At 41.5% G+C, this 25358-nt stretch overlaps 1 protein-coding gene and 1 long non-coding RNA gene across 2 annotated transcripts in view; one reads left to right on the top strand and one right to left on the bottom strand.

Moving 5' to 3' along the window:
- Positions 1-25358, top strand: part of LOC142374489 (uncharacterized) — a 35283-nt gene that overhangs the window by 5916 nt on the left and 4009 nt on the right. Inside the window, exons 4-6 of the mRNA XM_075458212.1 lie at positions 7544-9110; positions 22516-22570; positions 22810-22969. Of these exons, the coding sequence (XP_075314327.1) occupies positions 7544-9110; positions 22516-22570; positions 22810-22969 (1782 nt within the window). The remainder of the gene's footprint in view (positions 1-7543; positions 9111-22515; positions 22571-22809; positions 22970-25358) is intronic.
- LOC142373471 (uncharacterized) lies at positions 10454-16790 on the bottom strand. Its single transcript, XR_012768500.1, has 3 exons — positions 16464-16790; positions 11577-11656; positions 10454-11489 (listed from the first exon to the last, which is right to left on the bottom strand). It is a non-coding gene; the product is annotated as an uncharacterized LOC142373471 (long non-coding RNA).

Raw genomic sequence — 25358 nt, 5'->3', positions numbered from 1 at the left:
AAAGAACTTGGCTGTGTAGTTGCAGCAAGTTGTCAGTGACATTACATAACATAACATTTCATTACGGTTGTTCTGCAGACGCTTTTATCCAAAGCGACTCATAATAAGTGTGTTCCACATCGGTAGGCAAAAGAACTCATAAGTGCATTTCCTTCCAAAACCAAACAGCTCAGAGCATAACTAGTGCTAGAGTAAGTGCACTAAGTTAGGTACCGAGACAGATGGGAAGAGAATTTAGGAAACAAAGACAGTTTAGGAAACAAATCATTGCGTAAGGAGCTGGGAGGAAGCAGGTGACGTCCTCAGAGGGCGGATCAGGGTAGTGTTTCCTGCAGAGATGGTTTGCAGCCTGCGGCCAAAGATGGGCAGCGACTCAGCTGTCCTGACATCAGTCGGAGATCGTTCCACCATCGGGGTGCCAGAACAGAGAAAAGCCGTGAGCGTGTGGATGGTGCGCAGGGACATACTTGGTCAGGCTCTGTTTGCACTCTATATTGACAGAGTGGAACTTTGATTAGGTTTTATAATAATAAAACATATTATACATAAATATAATATTGTTTGCACTTGAAAAAAAGAGAAAAAAATATTTTATTTTATTTTAACTTTTATAAATTTTAGTTTTAGTTTAAATGTGTGGAAGAAGAAGTTTATTAAAAGCTCGTGCTCACATCATGTATGTAAAGAGTTCTAATAAAACATTTCAAAATGCAACTCGGTTAAATAAAAGTCTGAGGGGCTTCCGGTTTGATGGCGTGCTAGGCGGATGGTTGTCTCGTCCCTCCGTAAAATTCGGACAAATTTACTGCAATAAACTAAATTGTTTGACACCTACAGGAAGCAGAATAGTGGCTATAAACTCCTTGATGGCAGCTTCGCAAGGCAGAGGTAGAGGTCGCGGCAAACCTTCACAGCCTAAAATAGAATTCACTCCGGCTAAACAAAGTGGTTCGGCTACAGCTAACGCTAGCCCAATGGCGGAGAATAATGCTAACGTTGACGAAGTTGGAGGAACAACCACTCAGCCTATCCTTGAAGCTATCAGAGACTTAAAAACTGACTTCTGCACCAGGTTTGATGGAGTCCTGTCAGCAATTGACGGAGTGAGGAAAGACGTCGGTGAGTGCTTGGAACGCGTTAAGAATGCAGAGACCCGCATTTCTGAGACAGAGGATGCTGTTAGCAGCCTCGTGGCCAGGGTACGCAACCTCGAGGATAAAAATAAAGTTATGGAGGACAAGATTGTCGACCTCGAAGCAAGATCTAGAAGATCCAACCTAAGGCTGGTTAACCTCCCAGAGGGTGCGGAGGGAAATGATGCCTGCTCTTTCCTCGAGGCTTGGATTCCGCAGGCTCTCGGCTTAACTTCAACTAACGCAAAACTAACCTTGGAGAGAGCACATCGTGTGGGTCCGAGAAGTGGAGCGTCTGCATCACCAAGAACACTGATCATGAAGTTTATGAACGACAGAGACAAGATGAGGGTTCTGAATGAGGTCCGAAACAAAAAGCAGATATTCTACAAAGACAGAGCAGTTCGGTTTTACCCCGACCTGGCGTCTGGGATACACAAGAAGCACAAGGCTTTTGACGCCGTGAGACAGAGGCTTCGCAGCATGGGAATAAGAAATGGAATACGGTTTCCTGCAAAATTGCTGTTAACCCACAACGACAACACACGGTCTTTTGATAAACCTTCTGATGTGGAGGACTTCATCAGAAGCATTCAACAGGAGGAAAGACGTGATGAGTAATGGGTTAATTTCTTTACTATACTGGTTAGCATAACAACTTAGCTTCTGTTGGCAGTCGGAGTTAATGTTAACAGTGTCTGAAAACGCTCATTTAACAGACAATCAAGTACGTGTTAATCTCTCTGTTTCAGCTTAAGACGTCCAACTTGGTTAGCGGTTCTCATAGTTGCACCTTAAAAAAAAAAAAAAAAAAAAAAATTTTGTTAGAGTTACAGCTGGTGCAGATTGTAAAAGTTTGGCCGGGCTTTTTCTAAGGTCTGGCCGTGTTATGAACTCAATCTCCCATAAGGCAGCTGGGAGGATCTGGGTATATATGTACAAAACTAATACTACTTGGGCAAATACTTCTAAATAACCCGATCCATCTATTTACTACTTAGTATTTGTTTCTTACTTTTTTTCTCTTAATTATTTATTATTTATTACTTTTCACTTTACTCTCTTACTCCCGTCACCCATTATGGTGCTGTCGTGTAGAATGTGTAGTTTTTTTATTTTTGCTTCCCTTTATACAAGGTACGAATAATAGTTTGGTTTTATTTCGTTATTTTTCATTTGACAAGCGGAGGGCGAGACCACCTATTAGCGATCGAGTGGACAGTGACGCCTGACCATTCCTCAGGGAGTGTGGTGTGGTCATCGAGTCTACTGGAGTGTACAAGTTGGGGGGGGGGGGGGGGGGGGGGGGGGGGGGGGGGTGTCCCAAGCTTTGGGACTCCGGGTTTTTGTATGTTGTTCAAGGGGTTCTTTATTGTTGTTTTGGCGGATCAAAGTCATTCCTTTTTACTTGATCATGAGTAGTCCACTACTAGTGAAATATTATGTCCAGTGGGGTAGCAATTAAAGTCACTTCCTGGAACTGCAGGGGATTGCAAAAACCAAAAAAAGTAAAGCAAGTAATGGGGAGATTAAAAGATATTCAGTCTAATATCATTTTCCTACAGGAAACGCATTTGGCAAAGAAGGAGGATTCTAGAATAAGGAGGAGGTGGCTGGGGACAGTTTTTTCGGCACCTTTCAATTCTCAGGCGAGGGGGGTCATGACTCTCATCCATAGGTCTATTCCACTGATTGTCACTAAGGTAATATCAGACAAATGTGGCAGATTTCTGATAATTCAAGGTACCCTTTACACAGAATGTCTCAATTTTGTTAATATTTATGCCCCAAATAACGATGACCCAAATTTCTTTAATAACTTGTTTCTGACCTTAGCATCACTTAATGGACAATACATTGTTGCTGGGGACTTTAATTGTACACTTGACCCCAACAAAGACAGATCATCACATTCAAACCCATCCCATAGCAAAAGCAGAAAAATTATTCATCAATTCATTAAGGATCTAAATCTGAGAGACATCTGGAGAGATAGAAACCCTGATGCAGCAATGTACTCTTGCTTTTCCAAAACTCACCATTCGTACTCACGAATTGACTATTTTCTTATTTCAGCCAGTTTAACTGGCAAAATCAAAGACTGTAATTATGACAGTATTCTAATTTCAGACCATGCCACAAATAACCTTATATATTTGGGTCCGGGACGGCGACGTGACCCCCCCAAATGGACATTTCAACACAAATGGCTCCAGGATACAGAGCTAATAACTTTTCTTGGAAAACAAATAGACGATTACTTCATGATTAATACTTACGAGACATCGGCATGCACCAGATGGGAAGCCTTTAAAGCCTTCCTCAGAGGCCAGATAATTAATTTCACTAGCTCTAAATCTAAAAAAGCCAAACAAAAAATTCTGTTATTAGAAGCAAAAATTAGAAATATGGAGGACATTTACTTTAAAAACCCCTGTTCTAAGATTCATCAAGACATTTTATTATTGAGAGCACAGTATAATGAAATTTCGGCTTCCAAGGCTGCTGCTAACCTTTTAAAACTTAATCAAAGTTTCTTTGATCAAGGAGAAAAAGCAGGTAAAATCCTAGCTTGGCGCTTAAAACAACTTCAAGTTGAAAGATCTATTACCAATCTTAAGAATGAAAAGGGGGAGTGCATCGCAGACCCGGTGGCCATAAATGATAAATTCAGGGACTTTTATGAAAGACTCTACAGCTCTGAAATAACTGGAGGACAGGTGGATGGGAGTTCATGGTCACTCTTAGATAATCTTAATTTTCCCAAACTAGAGGAGGGTGAGGGGTCAGCGTTGGGGGCTTGCATAACAGTAGAGGAAATCACGTCAGCAATAAAATGCATGAAATCTGGAAAAGCAGCAGGCCCTGATGGTCTGCCCATAGATATCTACAAAAAATTTGAAACAAAAATTAAAATTCCCCTCTTGGAAATGTTTTTAGAATCCCTTCGAAATGGGATACTTCCTCCCTCCCTGAGAGGTGCTCTGATTACTCTTCTTCCGAAACCAGGTAAATCTAACGATAAGTGTGAAAATATGAGACCGATCAGTCTCCTGAATTCAGACTTGAAGATTCTCTGTAAAATTTTGGCAAAAAGACTAGAACCTGTGCTTCCAAGTCTAATAATGGCAGATCAAAGTGGTTTCATGACCGGGCGTCATGGCTTTCACAACGTGAGAAGGGTCTTGAACATCTTACACAATCAGAGAGGGGCACCGAGCACGGCTTTTTTGGCATTAGATGCCGAGAAAGCCTTTGATCGGGTGGAGTGGACTTATTTATTTGAAATTCTTGGACGGTTTGGTCTAGGGGAGGGTTTTTGCAATTGGGTTAAACTTCTGTACAATGATCCCTCAGCAGAAATTATCACAAACAACAATATTTCGAAAGCGATAAAAATTAAAAGAGGCTGTAGACAGGGTTGCCCACTGTCCCCCTTACTTTTTATAATTGCAATTGAGCCGTTTGCCATTGCTGTGAGAGGACATAGTGGAATTACAGGTATAGGTATCGGAGATCTTGAACATCGTATAGCTCTTTACGCTGATGATGTCATCCTGTTCCTCAGTGACTTAGCTAGGTCTATTCCATCCCTCCTGAATCTCATTAAGTTATTCGGCAAACTTTCAGGCTATAAAATCAACAACTCAAAATCCTCCGTAATGCTTCTAAACTCGAAGGAGAGGTCGGATCCACCCACTTATGTTCGCCATTTTAGAACAGTGGACTCCTTTACTTACCTAGGTATTCAAATTGTTCCTAAACTGGAAAACTTAGTAGAAGCTAACTACAGCCCTATGTTGGCACATATTTCCAAATCTTGCATGGGATGGTCCGGTCTTCCTATTTCTCTGATTGGAAAAATTAATATACTTAAAATGAACATTCTCCCCAAACTTTTATATTTATTTCAGAACATTCCTCTGCCGCCTCCTCCAAACGTTTTCCCCAGATTGGAAAAAATTTTCAGGAATTTTCTATGGAATAATAGACGCCCTAGGCTTCGCCTGTCTTTGCTATACCTTCCATACGACAGAGGGGGGTTACAGTGCCCTAATTTGCGGTGGTACTTTTGGGCAGTACAGCTAAGAATGTTAATGTTCTACTTCAACACAGATGGATCACTGTCATGGAAGGATATTGAATCGAGCTCCCTAAATCTCCCATTTCCCAGTTATCTATACTCAGATGAACCTAAAAAACTCAAAAGATCATGTTCCAATCCTATAGTGAAAAACATGATTGGAGTCTGGCAAGAAGTCAATAAGTACTTAAAAGTCCCCCCCTCCCTCTCTTACTTCAGCCCAATCTGGGGCAACAGCTCCTTCAGACCAGGGAGAGCTGATGCAGGTTTCAAATTGTGGGCAGATAGAGGGATAAAACAAGTAAAAGATATTTATGGTAACAATGGGAATTTTTTAACCTTTGAAGAATTAATTAGAAAATATAACATCCCTCGCAAACATTTTTTTAAATATCTTCAGCTAAGGTGCTTTATCAAAACAAACCATACCCATTTTATGTCTTGCCCTCCATTATCCATTCTGGAAAAATTGTTTACAAAAAATCCTTTTGTAAAGGGCATCATCTCTGTGTTTTATAACTTACTGAGGGACTTTTCCCCTGATTCTGCTGACTCTAAATTTATTGCATGGAAATCAAATCTACAGGGGGAACTATCACTGGAACATTGGCGTAACGCATGTAAAGCAGCCCACACAGGGACGTGTAATACTCGTCTAAGACTCCTACAATATAATTGGCTGATGAGGGTGTATATTACTCCAGAAAAATTAAACAAATTTAACTTGAATATTCCAGACACCTGCAATAGATGTGGGGTAGATAAGGGCACCTTATTTCATTGCATCTGGCAATGCCCAAGAGTGGGGGAGTTCTGGCAGGAGGTTAGACTGACTATACAACAGATTCTCTCAATTAGACTGGACCTGGAACCTAGGCTCTTTCTGCTGGGTCTTTACCCAGAGGGTTATAGGATTAAGCGCCATGAAAAAATGTTTATAAATATGTGCTCTTTACAAGCAAAAAGAACAATAGCTTTATCATGGAAAAGCTTTGGTAAACCTGCTATTGCTGTGTGGTTTAGGGAACTATCATCTTGTTTACCTCTGGAAAAAATCTCTTACACTCTCAAAGACAGACAGGAGGTATTCCATAACGTTTGGGGTCGCTTCATCAATTATATGAAGGACAATGACTTGTCACATCTGATGGACGGGCCTGGAACAGTATAGCAACTTCTGTATGACCCAGTTCTTTCTTCCCCTGCCCCTCTGGACTATACGATATAATATATCTTCTGTGGACTCATGAATATGCACCTTCATAGAGGAGGCTCTCCGACCGCCATGTTTGTATTTCAGTCTGTTGGTACTGTTGTACGGATCAAGTGTGTACTGCTTGAAAATTGGACCTGACGATGTATGTTGGAACACTTTATTCATTATTTTACTCTCTTGATCGTTGTTTTTTTGTTCTTGTATGTCTTTTTTTTACAAAGAAAATTCAATAAAGATATTGTTAAAAAAAAAAAAAATAAATAAATAAAAGTCTGTTGCTCACAGGCTTTTATTTTGTAAAAGTCTGCTGCTGTCTGCTGTGGAACAGGAAAAGAAAGTAATCGGCGGATCCAGCAAACATGGAGAAGGGTACGGAACTTTTACTCGGCCATTTTCATGTTAAAGTTCTTCCAGACGGCGGAGTCGACAGAACCAAAGTCATCTGTAAACACTGCCAAGTTGAATTGTCTTCTCAGCGTAGTAGTTCCAGTCTAAAATATCACTTAAAGGCAAAACACACAACTGATAGCAGCAAGTCATTCAAGGAAACAGACAGTGGAGCGAGGCTTCTACATAAAAACTACAGAAAGATGCTGATGTTAAAAGTGTGTTTGCACAACAAATGTTATGGCACTTTCATTCATATGGCAGCACATTTAAAATAAAGCTAAATGCTAAAAGCTATACACTACTTTTGGATTCATTTTTGGGATTCTGCGTACAAATGCGATTAATCGTGATTAATCAGGGAAATCATGTGATTAATTAGATTAAACATTTTAACTCTTGCACAGCCCTAAATAGGATATGCCCGACAGGGTGCAATTTATCACCTTTTCCCGAGTGTCCTCCCCTACTCTCTCTGCCCCCTCTCCTGTCTGCATACTGTCAAATAAAGGCCACTAGTTCCCCAAAATAACTTAACCGAAAAAAGTTAGAATACTAATGTGAAGACAATAAACCATATTGGAGTGGAATCTGATAAAAAATCATCTCTCACCTTTGAACATCGATTGATCGGTTTACTTTGTTGCGTGTTAAACGTAAAACTGCTTAATGGTTAATTAACTGCTTAATAAATTCACAGTTGTCCTTCCATTTGTGTTTCAGTACTAAACAGTAAAGAGAAGGTTCCCTGGAGCTCCAGTCTGAACCAGCAGGACCCAGAAACCCCCCAGATTAAAGAGGAAGAGGAGGAACTCTGGAGCAGTCCGGGGGAAAAGCAACCTGATGGACAGAAGGAAAACAGTTTTACTGCTGTTCCTGTGAAGAGTGAAGATGATGAAGAGAAGCCTCAGTCCTCACAGCTGCTTCAGGTTAAAGCTGAAGACAACAGAGAGACAGAACCTCCAACCTGCAGCTCAGCTGAACACATGAAAACAGAAGCTGATGGAGAGGACGGGAACCCCGACCCAAGCAGTCAACCAAATACTGATGAGAAGGATTCAGACTCCTCTGAGACTGACGTCAGTAACAATGATTACTGGCAGAAAGCTTCCGATTCGAGACCTGAAACTGAAGACAGTGACGATGGCTGGAAGGAGAGCCGAGCACCTGAATCGGGTGTTAACGATGGCGGAGGCTGTAACAAAATGTCCTGCTGCTGCTCAGAGTGTGGAAAACGGTCAATCAACAAGTATTCTCTGAAGAGGCAAGAGCACAAAGAAGAGAAACATTTCGGCTGTGATGATTGTGGGGAAAGATTTAGAAGAACAACTGAACTAAAGAAGCACACGAGAGTCCACACGGGGGAGAAGCCATTCGGCTGTGATGAATGTGGGAAAAGATTTAGCCAGAAGATGGATCTCAAGAAGCACACGAGAGTCCACACGGGGGAGAAGCCGTTCGGCTGTGATGATTGTGGGAAAAGATTTAGCCAGAATGTTAATCTGAAGACGCACATGACGGTCCACACGGGGGAGAAGCCCTTCGGCTGTGAGGTTTGCAGGAAGAGATTTCGCCGAACGAAGGAGCACATGGCGCACATGACGGTCCATACCGGAGAGAAGCCTTTTGGTTGCGATGTTTGCGATAAAAGATTCAGCCGAAGCACAAATCTTAAAACGCATATGAGAGTCCACAGTGAAGAAAAACTATTCAGCTGTGATGTTTGTGGTGAAAAATTTAGAATAACAAAAGAGCTTAAGACACACATGAGAGTCCACCGAGGAGAGAAACCTTTTGTCTGTGATGATTGTGGGAAAAGATTCAACCGAAACTCAAATCTTAAGACGCACATGAGAATCCACACTGGAGAAAAGCCTTTTGTCTGTGATGATTGTGGGAAAAGATTCACTGCACAAGGAACTCTGTCCAAACACATGATAATCCACACCGTAGAGAAACCTTTTGTCTGCGATATTTGTGGTAAAACCTTTCGCAGAATGATCGAGCTCGAGACGCACCTGAGAGTCCACACAGGAGACAAACCATTCATCTGTGGCGATTGTGGAAAAAGGTTCAGACAAAACTCTCAACTCAGGACACACCTGAGAGTCCACACGGGGGAGAAGCCCTTCGGCTGTGAGGTTTGTGAGAAAAGGTTCTGCGATCGAGGAAGTCTTTCAAAGCACTTGATAGTCCACACTGAAGAGAAACCATTCAGTTGTGTTTGTGGGAAAAGATTCAACCGGCACGATAAACTAACAAGTCACCTGAGAATCCACACCACACGTCAGTTTGTTGACTGACCTGATCACTGTGTGAAAACATACATTGGCTTATTAATGCGGAAACAGGTGACCACCATTTTATATTCAATATTTATGTTTTTATTTCTATGCATCATATGGCAGGCTGCAATCTATTGAGTTCAAATAAATACTGAATGTTCTAAATTACTGTATATAGTGTTTTTATTCTTCAATCAGTTAATATAAACATATTTGACGTTAAAGATGTAATAGAACGTAACAGCGTTATAGAACATAAAAGATAACGCCACAGTTACTTTGCTGAGTAACTTATTACTTTTACAATGTTGTAACTGAGTTACTAACTCAATTACTTTTTGGGAGCAGTAACTAGTAACTGTAACTAATTACTTTTTAAAAGTAACTTGACCAACACTGCGAACAAGACATAGACGATGCAAAAGATGCCCGAGAGGAGAATCTACAGGAATGTAGTTCAGCAGCATGAAAAGGGACAGAGGAGACTGAAGCCTAACTTCCATCATAAAAAGGAGCCACATCACATCTGTGATGCAGAAATATTCATGAATTTTCAGATTTAGAAAGAGAGAAGTCATCCTGGATTTATTTAAAATTAAACGAGTGTATCTGCATGATGATTTAATAGTATTTAGATTATACAGCTAAACAAATAAAACTGCAGAAATGTCATTTATCACAGGATTTGCAAAATAAAATGCTCAGAAATATTATCTTAAAATAATTTAAAACCATCAATTTCTCCGTCAGATAATAAGGTGGATATGATTTTTTAAAATTTTAGATTAAAAACATGAAATATTTAATGGAAAAGTCCGTTTTTTCATAACTATAAGAACTAGTTTTTAGGTTCCGCAGCAAGCCTAAAAGTCTGATTTACAGTCATCCAGGAAAGGCCTCAGAGAGCCCTCTCCGAAGTCGGAAACCCTCCCGGAGACGCTCTCCGTCGCTTGCGTGCTATCCGTCGAGGAGACCGCAAGGGTTGTAATTGGTCGGCTAACAACATCATTTCCGGAATCACTTTTCCGGTTTAGCTCCTTCCTCTCAGAACAACAACACCGCCATTTCTGAAAGAGTTTACTGTGTGCCGGTCAACATTTTAGACCCTCCAGAAAAACGCGGGCATAAATCCTTGATTTTGCGGGCTAAAATCCTGGATTTTGCGATTGAATATGCGGGGTTTTTTAATGATTTTATGCCGTGAAATTGTGAGAAGTTGCGGAAACTTGCGAATTATGCAAAAAGTTGTGAATGAATGAAAAAGAGTAATTTTAAAGACCTATGATAAACAAGCATACTGGAACCAAGTTACTTCACAGAAGTTTTTTTATTTTAACAACTTGAGCAGTTTTACAATCAGTCGTAAAAAAAAAAAACATGGCTTAAACATTAAACATGACTCAGGAATCACAGAATTGTAAGAGATAAAATAAATGCTACCTCGTTTCTGGTAGCCCTCGCAATGGTTTTGGAGGTTGATGCCTCGGTGAACGTCAGCTGTCTGGCTTTGGCTTTCCTTTCCGCAGCTGCAGAAAGCATTTTCAAATGTTTCGCGCTGGTAAAGTGGCACGTCACCGACGATTTTCTTTTATGCTCCAACACACAGTTACACGGGGTGCAGAATAGTTTCCCCCCCCCCGCTTTCGTGCAAGACATCGGGGTGCTGCTTTGCCCGGTCTTTGGCAGTGATGTGCGTCGGTAGGTGAGATCGATTAGCTTTTTTCATTTTGTCTCTCGTTAATTTTCTCTTCACGCTACGTGCTGTTTTCCTTGTGTGTGTCGGTGGCAATGACTTAGCAAGCCGCAAGTCGGATATAAATTACATCACCAGTTAATTTGGTTCATTTAGACATTTTTTTCTCTTCCCAACTTTATGCAGAAAAGTGCGGAGATTGTGAAATCAAGCGAGTCCTGCATATTTCGGATATTTTGCGCGGAAAATGTGATTATTGCGGTGAATATGTGGCTTTTTTGAAAAATAGCCGGAAGGTGAACAACCAATCAACCACTTTCACCATAGACGTCGCCAGATTGGGTCGTCTAACGTAGCGACGCCTGCTGATCGGGAGGTGAACTGCCTTGGGTATCCGACATCCCGACGGAGAACTTTGAAAGGACGGAGAAGCACAATGAGGCCTTTTATCAGTCGCTCTACTGCCATTTACCATTATTTATTTATCATTTCCGCCGGGTACCCAAACTGCTGTCCTCTGGGGTCGTCTAGTTGGAGGCTCCACCTTCCAGGCATCCCTGCTCCACCTGTGAGTCTCCTCTTCACCATCCTGTTTTCTGACGCAGAAGTTTCTGGAGGTTTTAGGGTGAAAACGCCGAATCTTCTGCTGTTCTGACGGCTCAGTCAGTTCATCATTCACACAACTGAAAACCTGGAGTGAAAGTATGAATAATCACTTTCATGTCTTTGTCTCTGCTGCAAATGTGGACGGTCCAAGAGTAAATAATACGAATGTTACCTTTGTTGGAGGCTCCGGATGTCTGTCCTCAGCAGAGACGTTCAGGTGTTGATCTCCGGACAGAATAACCGCGGCATGTTCTACCCGTCACACACATGGAGACACAAGAAGAAAAGCCGTGAACACAGAGAGGCTCAGCAACATCCACATTAAAACCAGACTCCCCACGGTGCTCTATAACACGTTCCTGTCAGCGTTACTGCTCCTAAAGACAAAGAATGATCCTCATTATGGTTATTTTCCTTCGACCCACTCCAGGTGATCACCCATAAAGAAAGATGCTGCTCATCAGATGAGAAATCAGGTTTAAATTGTGGTTTTAAGCAAAGGATTTTAAACTTAAGTCTCAGTGAGTGTGGCTGAAAATATTTCTATGCTAAACACTTCATTGTATAAAACAATTAATATTATTTATTTTTTAAATAAACTGAAGTTCAGGTTAAATCGCACAGAATGGTGAAACTCTGCCCCCTGCTGACATAAACTGATACCTGCGGGTTACTTCAGAGAATAATGTTGGAATATTCAGGCTCTTTGGAAAGAGAATACTAATATTTAATAGTGATGCTCCGATCAGCATTTTTTGGACCGATCACCGATCACCAAAATCATGATCTGCCCGATTGCCGATCACGGAAGGAATCGGACATTTCCATGCCTTTCATCTAGCAGAGAGTGCACCATTTATAGAAATTAAACCGCCAGAGGTAGCTGGGGACATGTAGAACAAGAATCTGGTGGAGTTTGCAGAAAACAATGTTTTTATTTTATTTTCTATTAATATTTTAATCTGCCCATATACACCATTCATTGGGTATGATTTCAGCATCAGATTATTAAACAATGATGCAGTGAAATGACTTGAAAATCACCACAGAGGTAGCTGGGGACATGTAGAACAAGAATCTGGTGGAGTCGGCAGAGAACATTTTGATTTGGTTCTAAATGAAGTTTTCAAATCTGACTATGCAAAAATGAGTTTGATTCTGAATATGCTTCAATAATTTTGTTCTATCATTTTGTTTTAATCATTAAAAAGAATGTAGTAAAAAAACAACCAAGTAATGACGGGTGTATGTATTCCAACAAATGAAAATCAACTTCGATATAGATTTCTGAGTTTACGGGGTGCACTTGAATGCACCATAAATCGCTCACACGCTTTACCGTACAACGCGATGTAAACGGGCACTCGATTTTCAAGTGTAGCTAGCGCGACCGTGCCTCTCCGAAGCGCAGATGGCGTGACCGCAGTAAGTTTCACATCTTTCTGACACTTTGAAGAAATTCCAGACAGGAGAGGTCATGTTGTCGAGATGCACTGTAGAGGTTTTGCCTGTTCGGTTCTGTACACACGTCCCATACCACATTAGAAAGTGGTCGTTAATAATTTACGTCAAAAAAAAAAAAAAAAAAAAGCTAGTAATTTACGTCACGTGATCGGTTTTTTGATCGGCATATTTTTCCGATCGCCGATCAGGCTATTTTTGGGCATTATCGGCCGATCATGATCGGCAGCCGATCGATCGGAGCATCACTAATATTTAATCAAATTAAATAATAGTATTAACAAACCTTTATTATAATGTCTGATAAGTGAAAAATCCTTTATGTGTCAAAAGCCATTTTAGCCTGTTAAACTGTTATTTACTCACTCAGTGGGGTCACATGGCACTGAAAGGATCGGATTATTGGCTAAATTACAATCAGACTGAGTTATTAAGTGCATGTAGACACCTTAATCTGACTAAGAACTGGATCGGATCGGATTCAGACCCCAAGATAACCAGAGGTGGAATGTAACGAAGTATTTTTACTTCGTTACTGTACTTAAGTAGTTTTTTTCTGGAATTTGTACTTACTTAAGTAAAAATAAAAATGCAGACTTTTACTTTTACTCCGTTACATTTTGTGACAACTATCTGTACTTTCTACTTCTTACATTTCTGGAACTGACGTCGTTACTCGTTACATTTAGTCAATGCTTAATTTGTAAATCATAAGGTGCCGGAACGCAAAGTACATATGACAGCTCAGGGATGACGAGACGCGTACAGGTCCCGGAACGTATACAGAAAAGGTGCTGAAAACAACATGAAAATGTCAACTTGAAACGCTGTGGGACTTACAAGCCTCAATTTCAAATAATATCCATGGTATAAATGTTATGACGATAATTTATAATTATTTTAGGCTAGTACGCAAAACATAGGCAAATGCCCACATCACCACAGGTGGGACTTCAGTATACAGCCAGCAATTAATTTCTCAACAGGTCTAACATGTAAAAAAAATATTTATTATTCAAAGATTGGCACGGCGGCCTATTAATAGACAGTATGTTTGCTCACCATATTTAGTTGTTTAAAACACCCCACATCACGAGCATGTCCGGATTGTCCTCTACCTCTTTTTTTCTGCTTTTACTGCGTGTGTCTGTGGCAGTTCTGTGTCCTTTGGCCACCCAGGACCTCACGTACGGGACTGGATTGAATTTAGCCAGGGGGGTCCAACAAGATTTAAGAAGAGTGAAGATGACATGGTGGATGTGAGCAAAGAGCTACGGTTGGGAGTGCAAATCAAGTTCATTTGAGAACTAGCGACCGCAAATTGAATTTGCTCCGGGGCTAGTCTAGTCACTTGAGGTCGTTTTGCGAGGCTGCAAATCGAAACTTAATCAGGCCAATCAAATCGTGAGGAGCGGGGTCGGAGGCCGGGCTACCTAGTGACGACAGAGGTGGTACGTTTCAGTGTGTAGTTCCAGAGAGAGGTAAACAATGGCTGCGCCCAGCAAACAGTCTTTCGAGTTGGCTTTGGCAGCGACTCTAGAAAATTTAGATATACAGTTTTCTTTGCGAGACGAACAGATAACTGCACTTAAGTTTTTTTTAAAAGGACGTTTTCGGAGTTTTGCCCACCGGGTACGGTAAAAGTTTAATTTACCAGCTTGCTCCGTTGGTCCGTCGCACTGACTACGTAATCCTTCTTCATCGCTCTGATTGGTTGTTGCGCCATCCTATTGCGTGGCGTTGAGTGCAGAGGCAACTTGACAGACAACCGTTTATCCCGCCCACACTGCTATCCAGCGTCACGGGTCTGGCTTGCTAGGCTAACGTTGCTTCACTCCTAGGTCAGAGACATTTTTTTAACTCTTTTCAGATGGTTTTCATGTTGGTTTTGTGAATGGTGTTCCTTTCCAATACAGATTTTGATAATTCAGCATGTGTCTTTTTTAATCTTATTTACTTCTCTTACTCTTGCACCACGTAAGACACCAACATAGACACAGATAGTTTCTCTTCTTCAACATGTTTGTTGTACATGCTGCTGGATGTGGTAACAGAATGTTGTTGATAAAAAAAAATTAAGTCCTAGCACCTTTTATAAGTTGTTGTTTTCCTTTTACTGCTCTCAACAGAGCAGTGTTGGAGAATATGTTGGCAAGGAAATTACTTAATCCGTTAGTGGTAAACTAGTAAATGTGTTGTCATTCACAGAATTAGAAGTAGAACTATGCACTGTATTGCCAATCACACACAATATCGACACCAATCTTTCAGTACACATACTGTATATTGCTGTGAGCATTTAGAAGTGACATTGGCAGGTCTGGGGTTATGTAATTAAGAACTATAATGGCACAGCCATGACATGGAGAAAGACAGCCCATTGCTGCTCAGTACCCAGTACTTTTACTTTTGTACTCAAAAGTACATTTAAAAGTTAGTACTTAGTACTTTTACTTAAGTACATTTTTGGTGTACTACTTTTACTTTTACTTGAGTAAATATTTCGCAGGGTACTTCTACTTTTACTTAAGTACAAGACTTCAGTACTTCTTCCACCTCTGAAGATAACTGGGTTGAAAGTCACTCTAAACCTGCTTGTAGACGCTGAAGCTCGTGGTGAATCAGACTTTGCGTTCTGCGCATGCTCCAGATGTTTTCCCGGGGTCGTGACCCGGAAGTCAAAGGAGACGATATTCCTGTTGTTGTCGCCGTCAGAAAGAAACAAACAACGCGATGGAGAATGCTCCGTTGGGCATCGAGTTTGTGCAACAAGCAGCTCATCACAGAGCAAATGTAGAGGGACGTAGCTTCATCTGGCTCTGCGTTCTCCATCTTTCTCCAATGCCTGAGTTTGTTGTTGTTGTTGGTGGTGAAGAGGTCAACAGGAAGTGGCTCTATTAGCAACAGCTGGAATGGGTACAGCGCCACCTATCATACCGGGGTATGACACGCTTTGTGCCTCTGATCCCATTCATTCACAGCCATATATCCAAGGAGAAATACCCTTGCTCAGCTCATTCTGATTGTAATTTAGCCAATAATCCGATCCTTTCAGTGCCATGTGACCCCACTGAGTGAGTTTGTGAGTCGTTTATTGACCCAACAAAGTGCTCTTGTGAACAACAAATTGCCTGCTGTGGCGTTCCCAAGCCAGAAGGTTTATATAATCCCTCCAGAGAATCCCCAGATGTGCCCAGAAGCCAGAGCAGTGACATCTGATGGAGCAGAACCTGCAGGACGTCCATTTAATAAAACGCATGACTGTGAAGAGTCAGATCTACCTGTGCTTTAATGAGGCGACAGTGATACATGGTCAGGTCTCTGTGATGCAAAATCCACCTGTTTACATGAAGTTGCACAAATCCAGAACCTCAATTGTTGAAGTTAGTTCAACCAGATGAACTAAAATACCAAACTATTTTATTAAAAACTCAAACTTTATTTTGTGTTAAAGAAAAAAAACTAAAAACAAAGATAAATTCTACTTTTGCAGCAGAAATATTAACTTCCAACCCTGCTAACAGTCAGAAAAAGCTTTCCATGTTCTAGCTAACGCTATCAAACAGCTAGCTACATTTCCATCGGTGGGTTAAATTACCTGTCCAGCAGAAAACAGACAACTTCGGCGTCTCCCTGAAAACATTTGTCCCTCATCAGTGACTTCCAGCCGGGAAAGGCCACACCGATGTGTCTCCGTGTTTTCTGCCGTGTTTCTGCCGTCTTTTCCGGGTTCTGTTCCGCTTCTTCACGCTCCCTCGCTTCTTCTTCGGCTCCTTTGATCCTCCATCTGTCACAGTTTGGCTTTAAAACTTCTCTCAGCATTAAATGTTTAACCAGAAGCAGAAACTGTTCCGTAGAGACGGTGAAAACTCCGCTGAAGGGTCGGAACCATAGACATAATATACTATGCGACCAATAGCCGGAGTGCAACGGCCAAACAAACAACGCGATTGGTCAGAATGAACATGTGACCCAGCGCAGAGCATCACGGGAGTTATAATCATAGAAATGCCAAAGTAATTCCACTAGATGGCGACATTGTTCAGAGAAATGACCTTTTCCTCTTTTCCATAGATAAAAACCTCAGGAAAATTAAATGTTACTTTATTTTAAGATTTATTTATGTTTTAAATCTTCCATTCCCCAATACTGATGGAATTAACAATCGTCTTTAATTATGTTTAATTTGATTTTTACTAACTTTTCAATTTACTCTCTGCTTTTAAAAAAATTATTGAATTATTCTATTTTCTTCTTCTTGGTCTGTAAAATCAGTTTGAACTGCTCAAACACCCGTGTGTACTTGCTGACAAAATGTAGAAAAATGAAAAAGAAGGGCCCCATTTTTCAAATTTCTTCTTCGTTCACATCTCTGGTTATTTTTGGTTGTTTTAAATAAATTTATTCTATCTATTTTTTGTGCCCATTTGAAATTTATATCGTCATTTGGTGTCTTGTTGTTATTGTTTTGTCTCCTGGGGTTATTTCCTGACTCCCAGTGGTTGTTTTCTTTGTTCTCCTCAGTTTCAGTTTGTGTAATTTTTTGATCATTGCACATCATTTGTGATCATTTTGCACCAGCTTTGTGTGTCTTTGTGATTAGTTTTATATATCCTTACACTCAGTTAGCATCTCTTTGAGTCTATAGGTCCAACGAATACTGCCACCATCACACAGAAATGACCTGCTGAGGAAGTGTTCCCACAACGATAGTCCACAGAACAAAACGCTGCAGTTAAAATAAGTCAAATGAGAAAATGGAGAGCACACAAAGGGTGGCGAGTAGCGAGTGGTTTTAGTGCCCCTTTGCCCTTTCTGCAGATGAGCATGCAGCTAACACCTCATTAGCCGATGACCCTGACCATGTAAATCTGGCTACATGTGGTGACATCACGACAAACACGTTTGGCATCTCACTACCTGATGATGTCGACCAGCGTTCCTCATCTCTGGTCCTCAGGGGCCACTGCCCTGAATGTTTCTGATGCTGTCCTGCTTCAACACACCTGGATCAGACTAATGGGACGTTAGCAGCCTCGTGCAGAACTCAAAGACGAGCCGTTTGGTTAGAATCAGGTGTGTCCGAGCAGGGAAACATCTCAAACATGCAGGGCAGTGGCTCCCAAAGAGCAGAGCTGAGGAACACTGATGCAGACTGAGGTGGGGGACGTAATAGTTCACAGATTTTAAAGCAAAATATTTTCACTTTTCTACTTCCCATCGCTCACGAACGGCTCGGAGGTGGACAAGGTAGATGAATGCTGGAAGAGACAAACTCAGGGAAGGGGAAAACCTCACAATGAACCATTGGAGCCGGCCGAATTACAACTATAAAGTGAGAACAATCTGGTCTCCGGTCTGCGCCCCACACTCCCAGGAGACCTGCTCAGCCCCGCCTTATCTGAGAAACAACTCTGTGAAAAAAGCCATTTCTCAATCTGGACGTGTTAGCTTTCAGAAAAACATCTGAGGAATCTCTGGTGATGGCAGTGGCTCTCAGGCTGTACCGGGCCCCGTAGATGTCCCCCAGCCTGGGGAGCCGGGAGCCGATAATCTGGAGATTAATCACAGTAATTATAATAATAATAGAACATTATGCTGTAACAGTGCAATTAAGAAGACTACAAGTGTGCAGTTTATTGGTGTCAGACATTTTGAACCCAGTTGTTTAAAGAGAGATGTTAATTACTGCATGTTTTCAACCAAAAAACAGCTAACTGAGCTGTTGGATATTTCAGGTTTGGTGTACAACTATCCCAACCTGGCCCACATTTCTCTCTATGATCCTCCATCTGTCACAGTTTGGCTTTAAAACTTCTCAGGACACTCAATGTTTAACCAGAAGCAGAAACTGTTCAGGAGAGACGGTGAAAAAGCTAACAGCCGTTAGCTGAATGCTAGCTTTATTTTGTTCCGCTTTACAACACAATGCATCCAAAATCCCGTTCCTGCTGCTGTAGTTCAACTAATACTGCTCGAATTCAACGTTTTCACTAGGGATGGCCCGTTTGACACGGACGCTTCGGCGCTTGTTTCATCTTCGTGAAGCAGAGTGGTTCGGCACAATGTTCCGGGGCGTGTATCAAATGGCGCTAATCACGTGATTGATGACGTCCGAAGCGCCGAATGCATTGTTTGGTCGAACCACAGTTCAGAGGTCTCTCATCGTTTGAACACTTGGGCGCGCTATTCTCTATAAAAGGAGAATGAATCCCAAACCACGTTTCCCAACCAGTTCTGTTGCCCTGTCAGAATTTAATTCAATTCATTGCTCTTTTCCATGGCTTCTGGCAAGAAACGTTTTGTGGCTTGGGATCTCTTCACCTTGGTTTCTCCTAATAAGGTGATACTATTGTACAATATACTATTTTGTGATGTAAGATGTTTATTTGTTTTTGTTTTTCAAGTGTAAATATAAGCTTTATTATTATTATTATGGGTATGCATGCTAATATAGTTCTCTTCTTAAAATAAGGGGGCAGCACATTTAAGAATCTAAGTTATGTAGGACAATACATTAACTTTGGACTTGTTTATTTAGCGCATATCACAAACAAAGCGCTTACGGCCGTTATTACACAGCTGTGTCCCGTGTACCAAACACCTCTCTGTCTGTGTTCTGACAGAAAGGTGTGTTTATTACGCAAAGTGTCTCTGAATTATTTAAAACAACTGAAGTTTACTATTATTCTTAGCATGGATGATGTCTTTAACTAGACATGATGTAGATGGTGGGTGTACACAGTCACTTAACTGATAGCTCAGTGATTAGCTTAGTGGCTTTTGCATCCAAAGGTTATGAGTTCGAATCCAGCATTTTAAAAGTTTGCCCTGCGTTTATTTTCTTGATATGCAGAATTTTATTTTTGTAGTGTCAAGGAAGCAAAAGCTTGATTCTGTGTTGGTGGATATGATTGTAATGGATGTGCAACCATTTTCCATTGTGGAAGATAAAGGTTTCAAGGTAACACAAGCACTTCTCATATAAATCACAAATTATTTTCGTTTACGCTTTTTATTTTGTACATATTAAAGTATAACAAGGACAACGAGGCTGGTTGAAGCAGATGATACTTGCAGTGCACCACCAGATGTCACTGTTCTGTGTGGTTTCAAAGCCCCGAAACTTTGGTTCATTTACTGGCACAATCAGATGAACCCTGTGGAAGCTTCATGAGGCTTCACCGGCCATCCCTAGTTTTCACTTTCCCAATGATTTTTTTCTACGTACATGTATGTCAGGGGAAACATTTTACCCAGAAATCCGTGTTTTCTCCGGTAAAAAACGGTGGTAGGAACCTTGTTTTCGATGCACCGCGTCGCGGGGGGGAACAAAATAAAGGTGGGATCGATTAGCATGCAGTTGGCTCTCGTGGTCTTGAGTCGAGCCTAAAGTGCAGTTTTTTAATCAAAAATATCTGTAAGAAAACTGTGACAGACGGAGGATTAAATGAGCCGAAGAAGAAGCGAGGGAGCGTGAAGAAGCGGAACCGAACCCGGAAAAGACGGCAGAAAACACGGCAGAAAACACGGGGACACGTCGGTGTGGCCTTTCCCGGCTGGAAGTCACTGATGAGGGACAAATGTTTCCAGGGAGACGCCGAATTGGTCTGTTTTCTGCTGGACAGGTAATTTAACCCACCGATGGAAATGTAGCTAGCTGTTTGATAGCGTTAGCTAAAACAAAGCTGTGTTTGTGTAACACAAACATATTAATATAAATATTCTGGCAACATAATAAGATGCTAATCAGTTTAATTTCATCTGTCTGTGTGTGTTCATGGGGACGCGTCGGCTGGTGTTGTGTCAAACTTCGTTTCCCCATCAAATCCTTCCCCTCAAAACAGTGAGGAAAGCGCAATTTTAAAGTCTATTATGACTGACTATGGCTGATGTTTAATATTCTGCAGTCAAACATCAGCAGAAGTTGGCCAGAGGTGGGTACAGCAGCCAAAAACTGTACTCAAGTAAAAGTACTGTTACATCAGAATAATATGACTCAAGAAAAAGTAAAAAGTATTCATCCAAATAATTACTTGAGTAAGAGTAAAAAAGGTGAAAAAACTACTCAAGTACTGAGTAACTGTTGAGTAACGTCTGATTTATTTGTTAACACAAGCATTCAATCAGACAGACAAACATACTAAATAATCATCTTTAGGCAAATTAGAGTTCATCCAATTGATAAAATTAATGAATTCATTACAAAATAGCTTAAAGGGATAGTTCGCCTCTTCTGACATGAAGCTGTGTAACATCCCATATCAGCAGCATCATTTCTGAACATCTTCTTACCCCCTGCTGCGTCCTGTGAGCAGAGTTCCAGCCTCGTTTTGGTGTTGATGAAGGTAGTCCGGCTAGTTGGCTGGGGTTTAAAAAATAAAGCGTTTTGCTTCTCAGAACAATATGCGTTCAAATAGTCCTGGGCGGTATGACCAAAAATACACATCACGGTATTTTTTTTTCATGCATAATTAGGTGTTCACAGCATTTTCTACAGATTGAGAACAGAATTAAAAATTAAAATAAAAATTCTTCAAAATAATTCCTTCGTTAATAATTGGTCACACAAAACTTTATTGTATTAATATTCACATCTTCATTGTAAACAAATGAATAACATAGCTAATTACACTGGTGGGACTGTTCAGCTGTTTCAGACTGATACCTCCGGTTCAGGCTGCTCCTCATCCTCAACACGCACGTCTCTTTTTCGATCGCGGAAAATATTCTTCAATATTCATCTGGATTGAAGCAGCAAACATTCAGTGTAAGAGTTTAAAAAAACTACTTTATTTGATTCACAGCTGCTAGTGTTTAGACCTCGACAACCCAACTACATTTTCTTTTTTTATCAAGCTTGCGACTAGTTAACTTTATAAAGAAGGCGTAATCGCTTGTTTGCTATGGGTCGGGTCGGAATGGAACAACATTGTATTAAAAATATAAAATATTCTTATAGGACTTTTTAATGTGTGGTTTTATAAAGTTGCACGTGATACCAACCTTTTGTGAATTTCGCCAGCCGTCTTCTTTCGGTTGAGCTAATCTAACGCGACGCTGAAGCTAGCAAGCTTCCAGGCAAGATCTCGCTGATGGAGACGGAGGGGAGGGGCTGTGTGTGTGTGTGTGTGTGTGTGTGTGTGTGTGTGAGAGAGACGCATGACTGATAGAGACGGAGGGAGAGCAGGGAAAGGAAATGCAGCTTAACGAATACGAGTATTTTTTAAATAGCGTTAAAAATAGATAGTAAACATGCGTCTTTAGAAGCGCAACACTGAAAAGGGTCCCGTCTCAAACAATGTCGCGCTACGCAGCGTTCCCCCCGTTGTGTAATCAAATACACCGGTATGGCGGTATATTAAAAATTCATATCATAATGAAATTATAAACCGGTATACCACCCAGCACTACGTTCAACAGAGTAATACATTTGCATCACAAAATGGTTCTCCAGGAAAAAGTCAGAGCTCACAATCATATATCACAGCATCGACTCCCATGAAGAGAAGTCGCAGCTCCAGCAGAGTCTGCATCGACGCTTCCAGTGGATGAGACAGGTAAACCTCACAGGAAATAACTGCTGTGGTGTTTCTCTTTCTGTCTCCATGTGTGTGACGGGTAGAACATGCCGCGGTTATTCTGTCCAGAGATGAACACCTGAACGTCTCTGCAGAGGACAGACATCCGGAGCCTCCAACAAAGGTAACATTTAAGCTGCCAGAAGCTCTTTGATCTGCATGTTATATCAATCATTTCTAAAGATATATACTGTATATTTTTGTTTTTGTGAAACTCTTGTAAATTCCATTTACAGCACAGACCAACATTTTAAAACTGCTGTTTCGTATTCAAGTCAGTTTTCTTTCTCTGTTGTTTTAATGATAAATTGAATCGGTTTCAGTATCGGCACAGGTTTCTGTGGTAGAAAAACACCCTAAAACCTAGAAACCAGGATGGTGAAGAGGAGACTCACAGGTGGAGCAGGGATGCCCCGAAGGTGGAGCCTCCAACCAGAGGAGCCCAGAGGTCTCAGCCTGGAGCCCCCCAGACCTGCAGCATCCACATCAGAACCGGAGCAGACACCAGACGGCACAGATCCCAGTAAGAGACTCACATCCGTTCGTTTTGTTTTGTAGCGTTTTAAAGGGACAGTTCGCCTCTTCTGACATGAAGCTGTGTAACATCCCATATCAGCAACATCATTTCTGAACATCTTCTTACCCCCTGCTGCGTCCTGTGAGCAGAGTTCCAGCCTCGTTTTGGTGTTGATGAAGGTAGTCCGGCTAGTTGGCTGGGGTTTAAAAAATAAAGCGTTTTGCTTCTCAGAACAATATGCGTTCAACAGAGTAATACATTTGCATCACAAAATGGTTCTCCAGGAAAAAGTCAGACCTCACAATCGCTTGGCCCTATTTTCTCTCCCTTCGTATCACTGCCTGCTGCCTGCTGCCGACAGCCGCGCCTGGTCTGCACTTCGGTCTGCACAGCAGGCAGTGATACGAAGGGAGAGAAAAATAGGGCCAAGAGATTGTGAGGTCTGACTTTTTCCTGGAGAACCATTTTGTGATGCAAATGTATTACTCTGTGGAACGCATACGTACGGAAGCCCAGAGCGGACGTGGTACGTATAAACTTTTTTCTGATGGTTTTCTCGAGATAACGAGATAATTTACCGATGGTTTTCGAGGCCACTTTTTCTCCCCAGTCCGCCCCTGTTTATATGTGTTTAAATGTGTTTTATGTGTTTGCAGTTTGTTTGTCTTGTAGAGATAACTTTCATATCAGCCCGCGTCCTTTAAGCAGACGGCCGGCTGGACTGCAGCTCAGCAGGCGTTTACACCTCAGTGATCCTGCTGATGTAGTCGACTTCATCAGTGACCAGCTGAGGGGACCAGGCCGTCTCCATGGTTACCGAACGATGCACCAGAGGTGCCGTTATAGTTTTCTGTTAAACCTGATTCCATTCTTCAAATGCTCGTCACACCAAAGATTTGCTTTGTGCATTTTCACAAACGCTCCGCATTCCATTTTTGATTCATAGGCTCCTTTATTCAGTTTTAAATGAAAGGGGGTAAAAATGGGTAAAAACCTTTGCCAGAAATACATATAAACACATATAAACAGGGGCGGACTGGGGAGAAAAAGGGGCCTCGAAAACCATCAGTAAATTAACTCGTTATCTCGAGAAAACCATCAGAAAAAAGTTTATACGTACCACGTCTGCTCTGGGCTTCCGTACATATTGTTTTGAGAAGCAAAACGCTTTATATTTTAAACCCCAGCCAACTAGCCGGACTACCTTCATCAACACCAAAACGAGGCTGGAACTCTGCTCACAGGACGCAGCAGGGGGTAAGAAGATGTTCAGAAATGATGCTGCTGATATGGGATGTTACACAGCTTCATGTCAAAAGAGGCGAACTGTCCCTTTAAATAACACTTCAACACTATCAGGCTGTTTAATCGTGCTAGAAATTAGAATCGCAGTTATTTATAGTGACATTGAGAATACGTTGTTAAACATATAACTTTACCTGACACCAAAGGGCCTCAGACTGCTTCACTGCTGGGCTGTTTTATGGCTCCAGCTGAACTAAAGTCAGTCAGAGTGAGTTTGTGCTTCAGAGGAAAGGCTTGAGCTGGATTATTATAGGAGAGAGGAAGTGAAACCTCACCACAACATGACAGCCGGCACATTTTGCTGTGAGACTTGTGGCTCACGTGTTAGAACGTTTGTTTATGCACCATCCTGTAAGGATTGTGGTGGAAATGTTAGTAAGGCACAGAGTCGGTTATTTTCTGAGGAGATAAGATGCTTTTTAATAATATAATTTAACAAGAGAGAACAGCACAGTACAGAGTACAGAGCTGCTCTGACCACTGGGGCAAAAACAATTCAGTTATGATGCAAATTGTTGCGTCATCGCTCCTTTGATGTAGTTTTTATCTACTTTCCCTCCCTACCTACAGCCAAGGCTACTTTGACACGGTACCATCTTCCCTCCTATCCTCCTTAAAGCTGTTTAATCTTATAACGAGCACACGATGCCCTCATGGAGGGAGGAGAGGGAACAACAGGTTGGTGTCTTTGCAGGAGGTTAATACAGGTGCATATAGGAATTAATTTACCCTCCTCACAGAGGTGTAAAACCCTGGAACAGGAAGTGTTCTGTTGTGTTACAGTGTGCAAAAATCAGCCGTTCATACGCTGAAATACAGAGAAACCAAAGCAGCCTGCTTCTATTATTATTTTTTATTATTATTTTTGGGGGCTTTTTATGCCTTTTATTAGATGGGACAGTGTAGAGAGACAGGAAGCAGGGGGCAGAGAGAGGGGGAACGACATGCAGCAAAGGGCCGCCCCTCTTGTACATGGGGCGCCTGCTGTACCCACTACACCACAGACCGCCCCCCTGCTTGTATTTTTGAGCAAACATGTCACATTATCCCCTTTTTCCTCAGAGTTCAATCCACACCAGGAATTAGAAAA

Source organism: Odontesthes bonariensis, chromosome 23, assembly GCF_027942865.1.
Source record: "Odontesthes bonariensis isolate fOdoBon6 chromosome 23, fOdoBon6.hap1, whole genome shotgun sequence".
In the NCBI taxonomy this organism is placed as follows: Eukaryota; Metazoa; Chordata; class Actinopteri; order Atheriniformes; family Atherinopsidae; genus Odontesthes; species Odontesthes bonariensis.
The sequence above is the reverse complement of the archived record's forward strand: the minus strand, read 5'-3'. Positions and strand labels throughout refer to the sequence as shown.